This window comes from Danio rerio, chromosome 22 (assembly GCF_052040795.2).
Source record: "Danio rerio strain M-AB ecotype USA chromosome 22, GRCz13ab, whole genome shotgun sequence".
Taxonomy (NCBI): Eukaryota; Metazoa; Chordata; class Actinopteri; order Cypriniformes; family Danionidae; genus Danio; species Danio rerio.
Genome location: NC_141042.1, coordinates 23101832 through 23122571, shown reverse-complemented (window position 1 = coordinate 23122571; position 20740 = coordinate 23101832). Strand labels below are relative to the sequence as shown.

At 34.4% G+C, this 20740-nt stretch overlaps 1 protein-coding gene across 8 annotated transcripts in view; it reads right to left on the bottom strand.

Moving 5' to 3' along the window:
* LOC101884238 (adhesion G protein-coupled receptor D2) overlaps positions 1 to 20740 on the bottom strand; it is a 139230-nt gene that overhangs the window by 117419 nt on the left and 1071 nt on the right. For all 8 annotated transcript variants that reach the window (XM_087304313.1, XM_087304307.1, XM_087304309.1 and 5 more), the window contains exons 2-18: positions 20614 to 20650; positions 20450 to 20477; positions 20016 to 20234; positions 18901 to 19542; positions 18400 to 18552; positions 13176 to 13246; positions 12720 to 12992; positions 12513 to 12624; positions 12153 to 12290; positions 11964 to 12069; positions 10536 to 10647; positions 9623 to 9678; positions 9415 to 9541; positions 7879 to 7982; positions 4447 to 4549; positions 3016 to 3169; positions 545 to 678 (exon numbers count right to left, since the gene is read on the bottom strand). In XM_087304313.1, coding sequence (XP_087160439.1) covers positions 545 to 678; positions 3016 to 3169; positions 4447 to 4549; positions 7879 to 7982; positions 9415 to 9541; positions 9623 to 9678; positions 10536 to 10647; positions 11964 to 12069; positions 12153 to 12290; positions 12513 to 12624; positions 12720 to 12992; positions 13176 to 13246; positions 18400 to 18552; positions 18901 to 19542; positions 20016 to 20234; positions 20450 to 20477; positions 20614 to 20649 — 2568 coding nt within the window. In that variant the 5' untranslated portion in view covers position 20650. The remainder of the gene's footprint in view (positions 1 to 544; positions 679 to 3015; positions 3170 to 4446; positions 4550 to 7878; positions 7983 to 9414; positions 9542 to 9622; positions 9679 to 10535; positions 10648 to 11963; positions 12070 to 12152; positions 12291 to 12512; positions 12625 to 12719; positions 12993 to 13175; positions 13247 to 18399; positions 18553 to 18900; positions 19543 to 20015; positions 20235 to 20449; positions 20478 to 20613; positions 20651 to 20740) is intronic.

Sequence of the window (20740 nt, the reverse complement as noted above, 5' to 3'; positions counted from 1 at the left end):
AATAACTGATTTCTTTTGTCTTTGCCATGATGACAGTCCATAATATTTTACAAGACACTAAGTTAATTAGGTTAAGTTAGGTTAATTAAGCAAGTCTGTAGTTTGTTCCGTAGACAACCAAAAAATTGAATGGAGCAAATAATAAATTGCTTTAAAAATTAAAAATAAGACTTTTTCCATAAGAAAAAAAATACACTTATATATTTAATATACTTATACTTAAATATTAATATATACTGTGATAAAAACATGATAATAACTACTGTGAAAAATTTTCCTTGCTCCGTTAAACATCACTTAGGAAATATTTGAAAAAGAATAAAACGTTCACAATAATACATTTGCCTTTAACTGTACATATGAATATTTATATATAAATATGAATTGAAAACAAATATATACACTGTACATGAATGTGTGTATTTATATAATAAAAAATACACTCCAAACACACTTTATTTTGGATATGGTTAAATAACTAAATAATTCATTGAGCATTTGTATTTTAAAGTGTGAAACAGTAATAATAGAAGTAAGGGCACACCATAATAATGAAGATGACGGGTCCTGCGAAGCCCCATATGACGCCGTTCTGAACACTGAGCCAGCAGTGACCATCAGCAGTGTATTTCCCAGAGGCAGAGGCCAGTGTGATGGTGACGATCAGCACTGGCAGACCTGTCAAACAACACACATTTCTATAATACAAATGACTGACTGTGACGGGGAATAAATTATACAAATTAACCAAACTGCATTTGGAAACGAGTGACACAGCAGTTTTCAGAGGCATTGTTTAACTAGTTTGATCATTTTGGTCTTTATTATGATCAGTATATCTGCTTTTCCTTTACTAAGGACCTGTTATTGCACTTTTTAAAAGAGGCAAAATCTTTTTAAAAGAGGTTTCTGATGTCCCTAAAGTGTTTATGTGAAATTTCAGCTCAAAATACACCACAGATCATTTTTTAAAACTCCTAGAAACTGCCCATAATAGCTTTCATCATAATTGTACCTTTTGGTGACTGTCACTTTAAATTCAAATGCTCGCAGCCAGTGGGTGGAGCTACAAATGCCTGTGCTTCAGTGAGATCGTCACTAATGGGCGGGGCTTTCCTCCTCTGATGACACGTACAATGGGAGAATGTTAATTAAAGTGTTTCTACAGACTGTATTTATGAAGTCTGGTTATGAAAAATTTAATTAATTAATTTATATCATTAGAGCCTGGTTATATTCACACACTGTTGCAACACACCTGTGTTAAGCACCATATAAAAGGGATTTTTGAATAATAGGTTCCCTTTAAGACAAAACATTTTCATTAAGTGTTTTCTTTTTGTCTAACGTAAAGAAAACAATCAAAGTAGTTCACATAAAAAAGTCTAAAATGCAAATTTGCACTTCTTGCTTTTTTATTTAAACTTTAGTTCTTGTTATAACCAATGTATCTGCACAGTTCATTACTTAATGAGACTTCTCATAATCTTTTATCGAATACCATGCCCCCTTGAACAATTTTACTTCAATTTTACTTAAAAGTGGATGGACATCACAATATGGGAGAGAATACTTAAACTCAGCTTTAATTAATTGCCAACTTTAAGGTAAGTCGTTTGACCGCGGCCTTCTTTGAAACACCTCTCAGACATGCAAGCACAGCTATTATCTCTCTGAATTTGGAAACATCAAATTCCTCAAAACTGTTTGCCAAGCTCAGGGTTAAATTTCAGATTTGGAACTACCTATGAAATCTAAAAATTATGAAGCCTAAATTAATTTTATCATGTTGACCGGGCTGATGTCAGGAGTGTTCTATAGGCTGTGCAAAGTAACCAGTAGTCATGCAATGTTAGACCCACCCAGTGCTTAATTTGTGTATAGCAAGATACCCTAAACAGATCGAGGTACAGATCCGGCATGTTACCCAGGGAAGGAGAGGTGTCGCGGACAAAAGTGAGGAGCGGGGGTGGAGGGGCGGGGTGGTGATGTCACGGACAGAAGTGTAGTAGGTTGGTGAGTCGCGGAAAAAAGCGAAGAGCGGGCGGGAGGTGGTGCTTGTGAGAAGGGGGATCAGTAAAATAAGGTGCCGGATCAGATTTTAGAGGTGCCGCATCTGAATCCGGCTTGTTCCAGCACAAATTAAGCCCTGGCCCCATCCTCCTAGTTGTTCTGAATGGTGCACTGCTTTGGAACTGACATTGAGGAGCGGTGCTGTGTGTTAAAGTTATATTTTTTGACACGCTCATCTTAAAAATGTGCCGATCATTTGCAAGGTGCTGTGAAAGACACGAGGCACAAGCTTATTGGTTAAGCACGTCTATTAAGTATGTTGTTTACATTTAAAAACAATTACAAGTAGTGCATTAGAATGGAAAATGCGTCCTGTTATTTCTGTTGCATTTTATCAATGTGTGTTTGTGGATTTCAATTACAATGCATACTTTTTAAAGGCTGTTGTGGGTTTTTTCATAAATTTCCACTTCAGCAACACTCACAAACCGCAGTTTTATTCATATCTGTATTCTGAAGGTTTTTACTGCGGGATTTGTTCATACATAATTTGCCTGATTACATGCAATGTTTTATTCTACCAAAAAGTAAGTTTTTTCTGGATGTTTGCTTATTTATGATCTAAAGAGTGATAAAAATAGATTCACAAAATCACCTCAGCAAAAACCTTAAGAAAAAAGAAAAACATATTTTGAACCTGTCCTCCTCCAATGTTCTGATTTATTAAGCAAATTAGTGCATATTTAATTTGAACGATACTTAATTTCCATATTTAAATGCAATTTTAGCGAATTTATAATACTGATAAAAGTTAGTCATTCCTAATTTAATCAATCTGGTGAGTGTGTTGATAAATATTAGGGTTTTTTTGTGTTAAATGAAATGTGTTTTCATCTTTGTCAAGTATAAAGTACATTCTCTATCAGATCAACAGGTTTTCAGCATAGCTATACCATCAAACCCAACCAGTAACTCAGTATACTGTAGGCAGAGACGCATTACCCCAGCCAATCAGGTAGTAGTATTTCATGTGGCGGTCTTCGCTCAGATTAACGCTCACTACTTTGCTCCAGAGCAGCAGGCCTTCGACCAGCATCCAGCTAAAGGCAGCCATGAAGAACAGATGCATCAGAGCCGCCACAAGCGTACAGGCCACCTACAGGGCAAAGGTCAGAGGGCAGACGCTCAGGGGTCAGCAGGTCAAACGGACTCACAAAGGTGGCCGTGTGTCAGTTCATGCAGTGCCAAGTATAACAGCAACACTAATGTTGTTTTAAGACACTGTCAGCCTGATGGGACTATTTTGTAATTGTTCTGGAAAAAGACTTGAGGACTGGAGCTTGAGGATGGGAGTTAATATAGTAAAGCAAATCAATAAAATATTTTGTATTATATAATAAATATCTTTTAATTAATTGATACATGTATATTACTACTTTTAAAAATAGATATTATATTTTGACACTGATATAAAAGCTGAAAAAACATAAATATATGAAAAAAAATATTTATATGTTATATAAATATGATAACAATATATATATATATATATATATATATATATGAATATTACATAATTGTAATGAAAAGTAATAACAAATGAATATTTGGCACCGTTATATAAAACCTAAATTACATAATAAATGCTAAATAATGTACTAAATTTACTCAAACAAAAAAGAATCAAAATGCAATGCATTTTTATTCTGCTTTTATTAGCTGAAATTAAAAAACTATATTTTTAATAACAATTATATATATAAAAAGCTGAAAAAACTGATTAAAATGTTTGCATTTGCTACTACTAACTGAAATAATAAAACACAAATTTTCTAAAGATATTTATATATTTTTACATATTTATTAACAATATATTATTGTATTATTTTATATTATTATAATTATGAATAAATCATAAAAACAAATTAAATTATATAACTAATGCATAGTAATTATATTATATATAGTTATTATATAATTCTCTATTAATATATAGAAATAATTATATTCTGCAAATTTTAATACTTTACATAAAATGAAGGAGACATAAATATTACTACTTTAATGCTATTGAAAAAATCATATTTATATCCTTTTATAGCTCTTTATAATATGACTAGATTTATTATTTTAATTACATTATGCTATTTTTTATCTTAAATAATAATAATAACAATAATAATAATAATAATAAAAACAGTATAGTGGTGTTGCTACTTTTACCTAAAGCTATATGAAATAACATTTAACAGCTAATAGTGGTTATAAGAATAAAGCTGTTTATTTATATAAAATATTATAAAGCTACATAGATAAAAGTTCATAAACAATACTAAAATAAATGAGCTAATTTTACAGTTTAGAATGAGGGGGCAACTTTAACTCAAGTTTTGAATGTTGTGCACCAAATAAAAGTGTGGAAAAACTTGATACCTTATTATGAACAGCAGATCCACTGCAGAGAAGAACAATCTGAGCACAGGTCAGAGACACAAATAGGTTCTTGTGGACTGATGTACGATCTGATTTCGGGATGCTGTTAAAAAAAAAAAAAAGAAACATTCCTGGTCATATTAATTCACATTTATTTGCTATCGTTATATATATATATATATATATATATATATATATATATATATATATATATATATATATATATATATATATATATATATATAAATATATATATATATATATATATATATACATATATAATTTTTTATGTATTTATTTATTTATTTAAACATTTTCTTGTAAGACTAAAAATAATACCTGCATAAAAACATCTTTAATTTGTGTTTGCACAACATGAAAGAATTAAGGTAACTTATTAGATTTTACAAATTTAAGTGGATTGAACACAAAACAAACAAGTTTAAAAAAAAAAAAAATGTGTCGTATCATTTTAAATAAGTAGTTTGAACAAACAGCAAATATCATTTTTTGAGTGTACACTGTAAAAAATGCTGGGTTCCATACAATCAATTTTGTAAAAGAATGAAGTTGTCCCTCAAAAAAACTTCATTTTAAAAAAATGTTAAAGAATTGTGTTGTTTCAGCTCATTTATAATAAGCAGTTTGTACAAATGTTACTATTTTAAGTGTAGTGATCAACAAGTCATAGCTGTACGTTAATTCTCGCTGTCTTGTTCACACCTGCAGTGTGTGGTCTTAATCCAGATGAAGTGGGAGTGTTTGTGGAGGCTGTAAATCTCTGAAAGAATCAGCTTGGTTGATACGGCGCTGATGAAGCTCTTTTGGTTTGAGCCGCTGCTTTAATTAACTCCCCCTGTAATGTCACCATAAAACTTCAGCTTCGGGCTCATTTGGCACCGAGCACTAATTAGCCGATTAGTGGTTTTCAATAAGGATTCGGTCTCAGGACTGAGCGCTATTGACAACCGTGAGGACTGTGATTGTGAGTTCATGTTATGAGTCTATGAGCCCAAACACTCAGGCCACAAAATGAACACGCAAATGAGAGTAACAAAAGGTTCCCGGCGAACAAATGAAACAGTGTTTCTTTTGGTAATTGGCTAACGAGTTTGTTTGTTTGTTTGTTCTTTATTTCTAAGTCGCCATAAAAAATAAACTGAATTATTTACTAAATAGAAGGAAACTGTAATGTTTATTGTTGTATTGTGTGAAAATTAAATTTCCCTTCAATAAAAACTTTATTATTCACTCAATTTATATCACTCTGTCTTTGGCTTGATGCACCCTAAAACTTCTTTGTTGATGATTCTCGCTGTTTACAGGATGTGCAACAGTCTCCTCCAGCACCACAACTCGAAGGCATTGATCTTTCTTCTGTTTGCCTTCTTGATTGTCCAAGTCTCGCAGCCATAGGTTGCTATAGGGAAGATGATCACGTTGAATAGCCTTGCTTTAGTTGCGGTGCTGATATCCTTACTTTTCCAGACGGCATTCATGCACACCAAGGGTTAATCGTCTCTTGATTTCAGGTGTCGTGTCCTCATTTCGGTCAATCTTGGAACCAAGGAATATAAAGTCCTATTCTGTCTCGATTTCTTGTGGATCGTGGATCTTTATGCTGCATCTTCCATTCTCGGAGGTCACCTTCGTGTTTTTGATGTTAAGGCACAACCCCACCTTCTCACTTTCTTCTTGCACTTTCAAGACAAGTAGTAATAATAATTATATATTATTCATTCATTCATTTTTTTTTCAGCTTAGTCCCTTTATTAATCAGAGGTCGACACAGCTGAATGAATCGCCAACTTATTTAGCCTGTTTTATACAGCGAAACACCCATACACATACACTACGACCAATTTATTTTATTCAATTCGCTTATACTGCATGTCTTTGGACTGTGGGGGAAACCAGAGCACCTGGAGGAAACCCACGCGAACACGGACAACATTCCGCTGTAGCGACCCCAGTATAATAAAGGGACTAAGCCGACAAGAAAATGAATGAATGAATAAAAACTGAGCCATAAGTCATAAGCCATAAGTAGGCCCACACAGAATCTGCATGTAGAAATCCGCAGATTTTTATCCCATCATTGATATTCATATTTAGATTATTTGCTTGTGTAAATGTGTGTACATTTCTATTTATTCAGTTTTTAAATTAATTTCAGTAAAAATATTTACTAATATAAATACGTTTCTGTCCTTCAGTAGATATATTATAGAAAAGATTTGCTTTGTTTACCAAATAAGTGGATCTAAATGGATTTGCTTTGTAAAGGTAGAATAAAAGTTTAAAAGTATTTTTTTTTTTCCAGATATTGAGCTTTTAGTTATGATACTATCAAAATCATTGCACACAAATCTGCAGCTTTCTTTTACAATTCAGAGCAAAAAAATGTCTGCAGATTATGTCTGGCCCTACTAATTACTCACTCACTCGCGTATTTGTTGTTTCTTTTGCTTATCACAATAGGAGGAACAGTCAGGGCACTTTTATCATGGATACATCTTTGCATCACAGTTACATTTGAACATAGTCTTTCCCAATCCACATTATGTCTGGCCCTAAAAAATGGTGCCTACAAAGTCTATCAAAATATTTAGTACTTTTAGCATACATTAAGAATAAAAAAGTAGCATATTTAGAATAAATATTTAGGGTGTCACGGTGGCGCAGTAGGTTGCCTGATCACCTCACAGCAAGAAGGTCGCTAGTTTGAGCCTCGGCTGGGTCAGTTGGCATCTCTGTGTGCTGTTTGCATGTTCACCCCATTTTAGTGTGGGTTTTCTCCAGGTGCTCCGGTTTCCCCAACAAGTCCAAAGACATGCGCTATAGGTGAATTGGGTAGGCTAAATTGTCCTTTGTGTGTGTATGTGTGTGTGTGTGTGTGTGTGTGTGTGTGTTTGAATGAGTGTATATGGATGTTTCCCAGTGATGGGTTGCAGCTGGAAGTGCATCCACTGCATTAAACATATGCTGGATAAGTTGGTGGTTCATTCTGCTGTGGCGACCCCAGATTATTAAACTGACTAAGCCGAAAAGAAAATGAATGAATGAGAATAACTATTTAACAAATTTTGCATATAATAAAAATGTTAGTACTAAAAACAGTGCAAAAAAATTACAAAAATGTAAATAAAATTAATGAAAAACAAAAGCTAATTTAAATAACACAACGTTTACAAAATAAATAATGCAAAACCATTTGATTAAGAGCTTATTTCTCCAGTTTTTTAATAAAATAATGTATATAAATCTTTATAGCTACTAAAAAATAATTTAGCACCAGTTGAAAAAAATATAATAATTTTAGGCGTATTGGTGGCACTTTTGACCCCCATTACAGTCCTCAGGAAGCCAACACTAGAAGTCAGACATGATAAAGACGGTGAATGATGCGGTGTATGGGTGAAAAGCACTTACTCCAACACGGTAAACAGCATCAAGGTCACCAGCAGTGCACAGAGAGACGCTCCAGACCCGATAAACGTCAGCTTCGTCAGAACACTCTCCTCTGTAGCGCTCCACTGTGGAGAAAACGCCATCAAAACACAATTGTGGAGCCATTATGCTCATATACTGATATGAGAGATATATATATGTTTTAGTAATGTAATGCCTGTTTAGGATTAAAGTAAAATCATACTTGCTGTTTATAAAGTTTTACAGAGGACATATACATATAACGCTGGATGCCAATTCACTAAGGCTTTATTTAGGACAATTGTAAGCTAACAGTGACCTCTACTGGACAGATTGTGTTAAAACAGATATTCAATGTAACATTTAAAAACGCACAATCATTTTTCATTTCATTACAAAACATTTTATAAGGAATAATTATTTTTAGGAAACATTATCTTATATTCAAAGCTTCATATATTTATATGAAAAAAAATAGCAACATTATTATACAGGGAATGTTATAACTTTAAAAAACAGTTTTCAATTTTATTATACATTCAAATGTATTTTATTAATATTGTATTGCTAATATGCTTATCTGCCTCTTTTATTTCTTGTTTATTTTGGCTGTGTATATATATACATACATACATACATACAGTTTAAGTCCGAATTATTCGTTCCCCTCAATTATTAGCCCCCATTTATTTTTACCCCAATTTCTGTTTCTGTTTTGTTGAAAAGATTTTTAACACATTTCTAAACATAATAGTTTGAATAACTCATTTCTAAAAACTGATTTATTTTATCTTTGCCATGATGACATTAAATAATATTTGACTAGATATTTTTAAGACACTTCTACACAGCTTAAAGTAACATTTAAAGGCTTAACTAGGTTGATTAGGTTAACTAGGCAGGTTAGGGTAATTGTCAAGTTATTGTATAATGAAGGTTTGTTCTGTAGACAGAAAAATTAGCTTAAAGGGGCTAATAATTTTGACCTTGCGTTTAAAGTGTGTATAAGTGAGTGTTTTTACTGTAATATGATAATTTAAATTTTAATTAATAACAAATCAATAATTTAATATAAAATTCATTATTAAAAAACATTTAAAATTATATTTTTATTTCATTTTGATTCACATTTTTATTTCAGAGCTTTATTAAATAAAATGACAAATGAAATGTATTTTATCTTAATTTAAAATCTCACTATTAATACAAAATTATAAAGCAGCAATGTTTATCATTAGTTTTTTACATATTAATTTAAATGATGCTGACATTTATGCATTGCATCACAGAAATAAATGAGATTTTAAAACATTACAACAGAAAACTGTGATTTTACCCATTTTAAATAATTGACAATATTTAAAATATGTAATAATTACATTTAAAAGATACATAAAATATGCTATTAATATAATATTTGCACATGTGAGCAGATTGTAACTAATATAATTTATTTGACATTTATTATTCCATTAGTTAAGAAATCTTTGTCTACAGCATGCAATTGGTTACACTTCTAACACACTATAAACATACCCGTGACTCCATATAATTTATGAGGACAGCAAAATTGGTGGTGTGGTTGCAAAAGCAGGAAGTGACATCAAGAGGTGAAGGCACCACTCTGCACCCTTTGTTGGACCAAGCACTTGTATGACCCGGCCTGTGAACACAAAATCAGACTTACAGAAGACCTGATGTAATATAACAGAAACCAAATTAACAACATGATTATATTACTTACATCAAGCCAATATTCCAGAAGACACAGACGGGAGTAGCATGTTTGGAGTATTCAGTCTTAACCAATAAAAATAAGGAAAAATTGTCAAAGTAATATTAATTTAGTATGACTGATGTATTATTCATTTTTCATTCATTTTCATTCGGCTTAGTGCCTTTATTCATCCGGGGTTGCCACAGCAGAATGAACCGCCAACTTATCCAGCATATGTTTTACAGAGCGAATGCTCTTCCAGCTGCAACACAGTACTGAGATGGATACATACACACTCATACACTACAGTCAATTTTTAGTTTATTCAATTAACCTACAGCGCATATGTTTGAACTGTGGGGGAAATCCAAGGAGGAAACCCACGCGAACACGGGGAGAACAAGCAAACTCCATTCAGAAATGCCAAATGACTCAGCCGGGACTCGAACCAGCAATCTTCTTGCTTTGAGTCGACAGTGTAAGCACTGAGCCATCGTGTCGCCTCATATATTAAGCGATAGTTGATTTATTTATTTATTTATTTATTGATATAGTCAAAAAAACTACATATTTGATATATAAAACAAAACCAAACCAAAATGTACAAAATAATAATAAATTATAAAAAAATAGTTTCAGACACAAAACATTTAGTACAGTTGCAATTCTTTTATTTAATTTTTTTATTAATTTATTTTAAGATAAGCATTATTTACTGAGTTTATAGCTCACTGACTACTATAAGGGTTTATCTTAAACATAGAGCCTCCCTGATTCCATTAAAACACCTGACAGCAGTCTGCTCAAATCTGTCAATCACTTTTCATCTCGACCAATAGCAGGGTTTGGGGTATGACTGCTATCCGCTACATGCTTGGCTTGCACCGTTTTTTTTTTTTTGTTTGTTTGTTTGTTTGTTTTGTTTGTTTGTTTGTTTTACCTGAATCCCAGAGGATAAAGTATACTGGACAGACACAGGAATATTTTCTGCTCTGGGAACATCCCGCACTGTCGCTGAGATCACTGCTGTGGCCAGCTGACCAGTGTGATGCCTGTGAATAAATAAAAAAAACAAGTGTGTTAAACTGATGAAAAAAAATGTATGAAATAAAACATATTTATCATAAAGCTTTTTTTTTTTCCTAATAATGATAACAAACATAATTTGCTAAAAGCGTTTTTTTTTTCTATTCTGGTTTAGTTAATAATAAATAATTGACATTAAAACCACCAATGATGGCAAGTCATTGCCTTTAATTCAACCATTCATTCAATCGATTCATTTAAATGGCTTATTAATGAATTAATAATTGACTCAAACAGCTCAAAAGCAAAATCATTCTGGAACAAAACACAACAGTATTGTTCTTAGAGACAAATGTTCTACTTCTGCTTTGTTAGAAAATTTTCTAGAACATTTTAATATAACAGACAATGTAATGTCTAAAATGTAAACTATTATTTTTTTTTTAGTTGAACAGTTCAAATCAATATCAGATCTGAAATGATCCATGCTTATATTTTACAAAAAGTGCTCCTGCTAGTGTTTATATAAAACACACACACACACACACACACACACACACACACACACACACCTATACATACAGGGATGTTTTAACTGATAATATGACTGACTGCTAATAGGCTTTGTCATGCAGTGAATGCTTTTGAATTCTCAAAAAAAATTTCCGTTTTGGGATAATACCAGTTCAAACTTAATAAAACCATACACAACAACTTTATCATGGACAAAAAATGTATTACACACCCCTAAAAGTGGCTGCTTTTGTCTCGCATCCTTCAGGATGTCATGTTTTGTGTTCAACAAAATTATAAAAAAATTCATAAAAACTACATTCAAATCCGTCAATCAATTTTCAGCTTGACCAATTACAGAGTTTGAGGGTGTGGCTACATGACAAAACCTTCATTATTAATTTTCCTTCGGCTTCCTTCTATTTCAGAGATCACAACAGCGGAATTAACCACCAACTATTCCAGCATATGTTTTACTCAGCGGATGACCTTCCAGCTGCAACCCAGTACTGGGAAACACACACTCATACACAACGGCTAATTTAGTTTATTCAATCCCCCAAAGCGGAGCACCCGGAGGAAACCTATGTGAACATGTGGAGAACATGCAAACTCTACACAGAAATGCCTCCTAGTGCAGCTGGGACTCGAACTTGTGACCTTCTTGCTTTGAAATGAATGTGGTAACCACTGAACCACTGTGCCGCCCCCATTCCAAAACAATATATATGATATTATAGACAAAAAACGAAATACACCCCCTAATTGTGCATTAGGATGAAAAGATTAAAGTTTTAGGTATGAAGACATTGAGTTGGCTCTTGCTGACCTCTTGCCGTCTGTCAGTTGTTCAGCAGTGGTTTTGACCTCCAGTCTGGACAAGATCTCAGCCAGGTTACTGTAGTACGTATGAATCAGCATCACTTCCTTATGGCCTGTTAGCGACAGATGCTTTTTAAAAACATTTGGCATGACATTTATCTTCTGAAATCAATCAAAACAATCCATACCATCTTACCTAAAGTAAAGACTCTCTGCATTTCAGACTCTGGTATGATGATTTCATCATGGCTGCCAAACTGACCGCCGTGAACTGAGGGCTTGAAAACACAACCGCAGCTCACCTGAGCCAGTTGTCGCGGCTCCAGATGGATATCTAGGGAAGCAATTGGTCTCTTGACTCTTGATATAACAAGCCGTTATTGTTACTTGTATGTTTTGTATGATAGGACAACTAAAAAAGCAATGGCTAATTATTAACACCTGTTCAGAACAGACTTTGTCTTTTTTACTCTAAAACCTCTCAAGGAAACATATATTGACTCTTTATTTTTTGATATGCTACCTCGTCATGATAAATGAGTCAAAAACACTGTACCCATGCTCTTTGTTGACATTGTGAAGCTTTGGTGTTCGGCCCAGAGCTCATCCGCCAGAATCCATAACTGCTTGTCAATATTTTCTATAATTGTCAATGGTCCGGGGTGATCCTAAAAAAAAAAAACAGAAAAAACCCTAATAAACTTGAATTCTAAAACAGTAGGGTTTTATCCAACTTTCAGTCCCACAAACAAACTTCACGTACTTTCAAATCCTCCCACTTTTCGGCCATATTGGGGTCAATGAGCCTGCTGACTAGTTCTAGGTTATTGCGGATCATGGATTTGAAGAGTTCAGCAGGAATGCCTATTTTATTGAGTTGAGTGGCTTTCTCTATGGTTTCAGTGAGGTACAGAAGATCAGAAGGTGTTATGATTTCTGCATTGCTGTCCAGAACTCTCAATACTGCGCTCAAGAGGGAAATATGACGAGTCAGTTCGTTCTCAGAGAAAAAGGTCGCATTTGCATTTTCAGTATCCTGTGGAAAAAAAAGGAAGATTATGTAAGATCGAGTCATTTAACTCTGAGTTGAAATATTCAATGTAAGGCTAAAAAAATGATAAGGAAATGAATTTACAAGAGTAAGGAATAGTTTCTTGGTGAATTCTGAAAGTTTACAGTGCACCTAATAAAAATAAGTCATGAGCTCTGTTTAACTCACGGGTTTGGAATGAAACTCGCTGCTGACTTTGGAGAAGAATGAAGTCCCTGGAAAATCAAAGTCCAGCTGCACTGAAATGAAAATACACAAGAATGCATTACAGCACAAAAAGAAACAGTATTTAGACAGTGCCTGGCTCTAAAAATACAGTAAGTTATCAGATGTAGCATGTATTGACAGATACGTATTCTTGGCTATATTGTGGGGTGACACAATGGTGCAGTGGGTAACGCGATGTTTGCATGGGTTTCCTCCGGGTGCTCCGGTTTCCCCCACAGTCCAAAAATATGTGGTATGTGTGAATTGAATAAGCTAAATTAGCCTCAGTGTATGTGTGTGAATGCAAGAGTGTATGGGTGTTACCCAACGTTGGGTTGCAGCTGGAAGAGCATCCGCTATGTAAAACATATGCTGGATAAGTTGGCGGTTCATTCATCTGTGGCGACCCCTTATGACTAAAGGAACTAAGCCGAAAAGAGAATGAATGAATAAATGGATAAATGGTTATAATGTGTAACCATGTTTCATAATTCACATTTTTTCTTGAAGCTTAAAAATAGCCGGTATATTTAGCAAAGATTTACAGCTTGTATCAAAATTACCTAGTTAGTTATGAGAGAGGAGCAATATTAGTCTGGTTCCATGTATGGTATGGTTGTATGGAACTTCATGCGAATGCTTCGCAATTCATCAGGATGCAAAATATCAGTTGTTACTTCAATTTTGTTGGAACTTTAAGCCAGTACCGTCGCAAGCTTAACTGGTGCTCTAGGCAAACAAGGATTGTGTCCCCCTCACGATGTTCATGAGGGATGAAGCAATGTTTCACAGACAAAAGTGAAGAGCCACCCCTAGCAAAATGCTGCCCTGCCGATCACCCATATTGCCCATGCCTAAATGTACTGCTTTAAGCATTGAGTTTTTTATACACCGGGTTGTAAAATCATGTTCTGTATCACTGCATATGTTTGATTTTCATTAGTGATTTGTGCATGGAGATACAATCTTCTGAATTTGTGCTGTAACCAATCTATGAAAATTACAAAACCAATTTGATAATATAAACAAGCAGAAAAATGACTCGGTTCAGTCGGTTGTGAACAGTATTATATAGTGCACTTGTGTAATAACAATAGACTTCCATTCATATGCACACGCATGCAACAGACCGGAAACACAAGCTCATGCGACAAGTTTCGCAGTTGCAAACTTGGTGAACTCTGACCTGCGAAGTCACATCATGTGACTGCATAAGACCAATTAAAGATTAAAACATAACCTGAGTGTACAAAAAGTTTAAATATGGACCAATCGCTCGCTTTTTAAAAAGTTTAATCATCTTGTTTAATCCCACCCCTTTTCGCAGCATCATATGACAGAACTTAACATGCTCATACTCTAGTGTAACCACAGCATAAGTCAGCGAACAATGCAAATATGTGTATAACAGCTAGGGATGCAACGATTAACTGATTTCTTTATTAACCACACTTTCATTTTCCATGGTTAATTAATGGTAAAGGCTTATTAACACCATGTTTCTGCACAGAACAAACTGCTGCAACTAAACAAAGTTATGCCAACTAGGCTTGCCACGATAGACGGTGTTGACGGTGATACCGGTTTTAAGATGCAACACCGGTGACATCACGTTTCCACCATGACACCGTCCCCACATTTGTTTTTTTTATTTGTTGTTTTTTTATTAAATATTCATTTAAATTAAATGGAAAATATAATTCGTAATAATTTACTTAAGATGAGAGCATGCATTAATTAAAATCACATAGCAATGCATCATATTTCATTTATCACGTGACGAGAAGAAATATGCAAGGCATACTCTCATTTTAGAAATCAGGCGACCATCATCTCAATGTTTAATAAATATCTTATTTTTTTTATTAAAACAAGAATGATTTAGCAATGCCACGCCATTGACAAGCCAACTGCAGAGAAACAAAGCAACCATCGCGGCAACCGCAGAGAGCACTTTTTCCAAAGTTCAGCTCTTCGTTTTGCACTTTATTATACGTTTCATGTAAAAAAAATAATAATAATAATAATAAATTATAGGCCTACAAGAGTGGGACCTGTGTGTGCGCGCGTCTTTTATCACCAAGGCCGCTATCTTTTAAAACCCAAAGTTGCTTCGTCTGTCTGGAAATTTTAATAAATGAAAATAATAAATGAAATGTACTATTTTTAATAGATTTTATAAATGAAAAGTTAATTTAAGTGAGCCAATATTAAAAAAAGTTATTATAAAGTAACTGTGAAGTGCAGCTACACATCGAATCTGAGGTCTGATCTCATCACTCTCTCGCTGTCATTCAGACATCAAGACGCCACACAGGTTAAGTCGCAAAACTGAAGCTGGTGCAGCTGACAGGTAGAATAGCTGAAGCCTTTGCGAAATCTGTCAAAATACAGCACTGAAATTAACAGGCACAAATGTCTTTGAGCCAAAAAGTCTATCTTTATCTGTCAAAACGCAATTGGAGCCAATGTGTATGTAGGAGTTGTGTAGCCTATTAATCATATTAATTCTAATAAAATGAAAACCGTGTGCAGAGTTACTGAAGTTTGTCCTGCGCGCTTGCGTTTTTTTAGTTACTTCTTTGGTTTGGTGCGTTAATCTGATCGTTACTATTATTTAAAAGAAGGTAATGATTCGCACTCAATTGCTTCATACTGTTTTTATTTTAACTTTTTCTTACATTTTACGGGTGATAACAGACAATCACCCGTAAAATGTAAGAAAAAGTAAAAATAAAAACAGTATGAAGCAATTGAGTGCGAATCATTACCTTCTTTTTAATAATAAAATGAAAACCAAAATAAAGTATTCACTGCATTTTTCATTTGATAAAAATATACGTAAACGAAAAAAACTCAAAGGGTGACTAGTTTGTATTAATGTGTCTTAATATTAATAAAAATATGCTTAGCCTATTTAAGCTTAACGGTTATATACTGCGCACCACGCTACTGAACTCCAATATCTCTGAGGAAGATTATATTACTCGATAGACAACATTACCTTGAGAGATTTTAAAAATAAAAGATATTTTAAAAAAGGAACAACACGCAAATCGGCAACAAATAAAACATCTTGCCAGGGTATGATGTGTGTAATCCGCCACTGACATTCGAACACCTGTCAACTGCCGCTTGTGAGAGAGAGCTCAAAGCTGGTCTCCATATAACCAAAATAGCAAGATCATGTAGTTATAAATATTTATACATTTACATGTTGTTTAGTGAGATTGTGTGATCTGTATAGGCTGTCTAATCTTTACAGGAGCTGTACACTGACACGTGTGCGGTGATGTTTAGCTCTGATGAGGCGATTTTATTTAGACTGTAGTCTTTAGATTTTTTACATCATGTTTAATTTCTTAACATTTCTTTAATTTTTTTTTTATTTTTAGTTTATATATCAAATTAGTGCTAGCTTGTTTAGTTGTGATCATTATGCAAGGATCATATTTCATATTCGGTTTATTCTTCAATAGCCTATTCGTTAATAATGTATTTTATAAACGGGTTGTTCATAAGGACTAAGCTATTAATATATAATGCATTAGGTTAATTAATACATTGAGAAATTGAAGTCAGGTAGGACAACAAAAGACAACCAAATATGTTCCCCCTGTTGGCAAATGTAACCAAAAAGTATCTTTGCATGTGCGCAACAAGCTGCGCATCAGAGTGTGTTCAGCACCATGGGGAACATAGTGTCCCCCACAAGATCCCATCTTAAGCCAGAGATGGTCAACATATTGGCCAGGATTCCTGGCAAAGAACATGTAAACCTCACCCATAATAAATGCCAATTTACAGTGTTTTTGTTTATTTAAATTTTTTTTTAAGACTGTGTCGACCTTTCATTTTTGTAATGTAATTTCTTTTAAATTTGTTTCTTGTTCATTCGTTTAATCTTATTTAAACTTTGTGCAATTTAATTATTTATCTTTCTATTGTATTTTATTATTTTATTATTTAAAAACATTTAAACAATTGCCGCAAAACTGAAAGTGAAAGTATTATACGCACACATTTATAAGCTATTTAAACGCAGAAATAGGAAACCCCCACCCCCACGGTGATACCGGTATTACCGGTGTTGACACATGTCGATTAACCGGTGGGGAAATTTCCTCATCGTCATAACCCTAATTCCAACTGTGCGCTACTTTAAAGTTCCAAGCTTGTACACCGAGGCTAATACGCATACACACTCGATTAACTATGGCTGAGGCTATTAACTAAGGGCAGTTCATGTAATGTCTCTTGCGCATGAAAGTTAGTTTTTCTTTTCTTGCGTGCATATTGTGAATGATGTGCATACGTGCACGTGGTTCACTCGCTGCACGATGTGTTCACACTTTCCAGGCGCACCTAGTTGAAAGAATGGCATGACTGCGAGTCACATGAAAAGAACTGATCAGTCAGTTTCATATTTTGTATGGAATTTACAAATTTCTACTCAAAAGAGAAAAAAATACAAATTGAAAATACCAAACAAGTTCATATATAGTTGATCAAAAGTGCCTGTCGGAGAGAGGTTCAGCAGCCTTTGACTATATATATGTTCTTTTTAAAAGGGAAATGCTTAGCTTATATGTTGCTTAGATTTACATTAGACAAATACTATATTTTTATTTTTTTTATTTATTTATTCATTGTTCTGTATTTTATTTTCACTTAAAAATCATTACTTATGTTTAATTGCAAAAACTTTTTTCCCTTATTTTTAAATCCAAAAAGAAATGGACCATTGTTTGATTTTTTTTTATTATTTTGTGCTGTATTATTTAGTTACTGAGCAGCAATAAATAACAATTTAAAATATAAGGAGTTTTCAAGTCATTTTCTAAACTAGTAGTGCTCTGAAATTAATAAATACACAATAATCATGCATGGAACTGTGATTATTTCATAGACTATAACAATCAAAATCTATAATTGTTGCATCCCTAATAACAGCCTCCAAATATATTCAAATAGATAAATCTATTAATACAGTACTGAAACATATCACAGAAATTTTGGATGTATTGGCAAATATTGTGTTGCTGTGTAAGAGAGACAATATCAGATTGTATAACGACAAGGAGTTTGATTTGCAGAAATAGTCACAATACAGAAGAAACCTGTTGTTCAGTTTTGTTAGGACTTGTTTTTTGAAAATGAAGAATGCCATAAATCAGGTGATCACCTTTGGGGACCAGACAGACGCTTCCTCTGTGTGTCCAACACGAGTCATTAATCGGTTTCCCACTTACAGGGTCAAAGGTTACACAAGTCTTGTTCGAAAAATTCTGATTCAACCCAGAGATGAGAATTTGGTTTGGTGGTTGACTTCTGGAACCTAAACAAATTACAGATAAAAAAATCATTCAGCAGAAAATGAATCCTTTTGTGTAAATTCATCTGTCTGGGGCCAAGTTTGCGTTTGGTCTGCCAATTTTAAGATGTCAACATGAGTCATAGTTCTTAAGCTCTCCAAGTCTGTAAAGACCATATGTCCTCGCTTCAGAAAAGAGTAAGAAACTCATGACTCATGTGATGGCAAGTGCATGTTCTGAAGGGTGGGTCTTAGGATTACAGAACGGATGAAATATTTACAACCATTACGAATAACGTTTTGCAGTATTATCTTTGGGGAAAGAGTGGAAATTATTACATGAAGGTGCAAGACCACCTGCATTGACTGTACCTTGACATGGCGAGTTCCCTCTACGTGTCTGTAGAGAGGTTTCAATTTCTAGTGCGGATTCATTCCACCTGAAGAACAAGCCAGAAGGAACGGGTGAACAGGTTTTTTCCATGCTTTGGACTTCAGTTTGGAGCAACAAATGATCCCACATGAAAAGCTGCGTAATGTTCCCACAAAGAGCGTTGTTGTTGTTGTTGTAGCCTCCGTAGGTCTCCTGGTCTTGTCCAATCATAAAAAGGCCATCACCTCCGATGTGATTGGTGGAGTTGGGGAAATTCCCAGAACCCACCATTCTTCCATCCACCCAGATGACCCACTCCCCGCTATTCCCAACCCAACTGGCACATACAAAGTGCCAGGAGGCGTCATTGGGAAAGCTGGTTATGTAGGTGGTGTTCAAACCATGCACCAGCAATGCAAGCTGGACGGGTTCGTTACTCACGATCCGTGCTTGGAGTTGAAATTCTTTAATAAATAGCTCTATGGCATATGAGAAGATTGTGGAAAGCCCGTGACAAGTTGGATCTAACTGGAGGTGAGTGCAAACTGTAAGCGCTTCCATGTTTGGGAACTTATAGCGAAGGCGAGCTGATTTCCGGTGTGGCCGCTTAGGGAATTCCAGCATGTATATGTCTGGAGAACCTAGAAACATTTTAGGAAAAAAAATTCAATAATAGAGAAGTTTCAACCCGATCTCACAAAGAAATGTAACTTTTTCACAAACGGTCAGAAAGGTGGCTAATTTGTATGAATTCATAGAATATATTCATATAATTCATGGAAACCTACCTTTCACTTAGATATGAGCAAATCTTGCTAAAATGTATGAATGAGGTCATATAAATTGGGGGTCACCAATCTCGTTCCTGGAAGTCCGGTGTCCTGCAGGGTTTAGCTCCAACTTGCCTCAAGTATACCAAGTAAAACCTTGATTAGCTTGTTCAGGTGTGTTTGATTAGGGTTGGAGATAAAATTTGAAGGACACTGGACCTCCAGGAACAACTTTGGTGATCCCTGATATAAATTAATACGAATTAGCCACTTAATTAAAATGTTTTGAATTGCTGTGAGAGAGCATTGGATGTACACAGGAAAATGTAAGATATGGTGCTCACCACTTTTTTGGAACAAGCCTGCACTTTCTATCCATACAGGTTGGCCGATATTTATAGACCGTAGAAAATTGTTAAGTTTTTGCATTTCTTCAGTGTTGGAAACCTTCGCCAGGGTCCCTGAACGCTGATGGCAGACCTCACGGGCAATGTTCCACGGCTGCCGATCTGGCACATACTCAGGGTAAAAGTCATCATATGAGAGCAAGGTTTTGCTGTCCACTGTAAACACAGGAGTATTTTGTTTACAGACACAAACAGACTCATATATTTGGCAAAACAACCTGCAACCAAGTTGTAATTCTGTACATGAGATTTCAAACTCTCCTTTGGGTTGTTTTAGTTACACGTGGTTTCTTTCACACTATCTTTTTAAATAACAGTAAAATATAACAGGAATTAGTTTTACATGGTTGTATGCTCACATGAACGCTTACCTTTTTCCAAGCAGAGATGAATGAGAAGCTTGAAAACAAAAGGTTTACCATTATGCACAAACAAACACTAGGAATTTTTAATTTAGTATTCATAACATGGGAAACCAAATGTTTCCAACAGATAACATTGTTAGTTAAGACGAGAACTAAGTTAGCCTACTTACAATAACGTTGCTGTAAATCATTTTCAACAGATTCATGCTGTGGGGAATAAAGACAACATTCATAAACAGTGACACTGGCATGTACCAAAGGAAATACTTCGACAGCTTTAAACGAAAAAAAAAATTC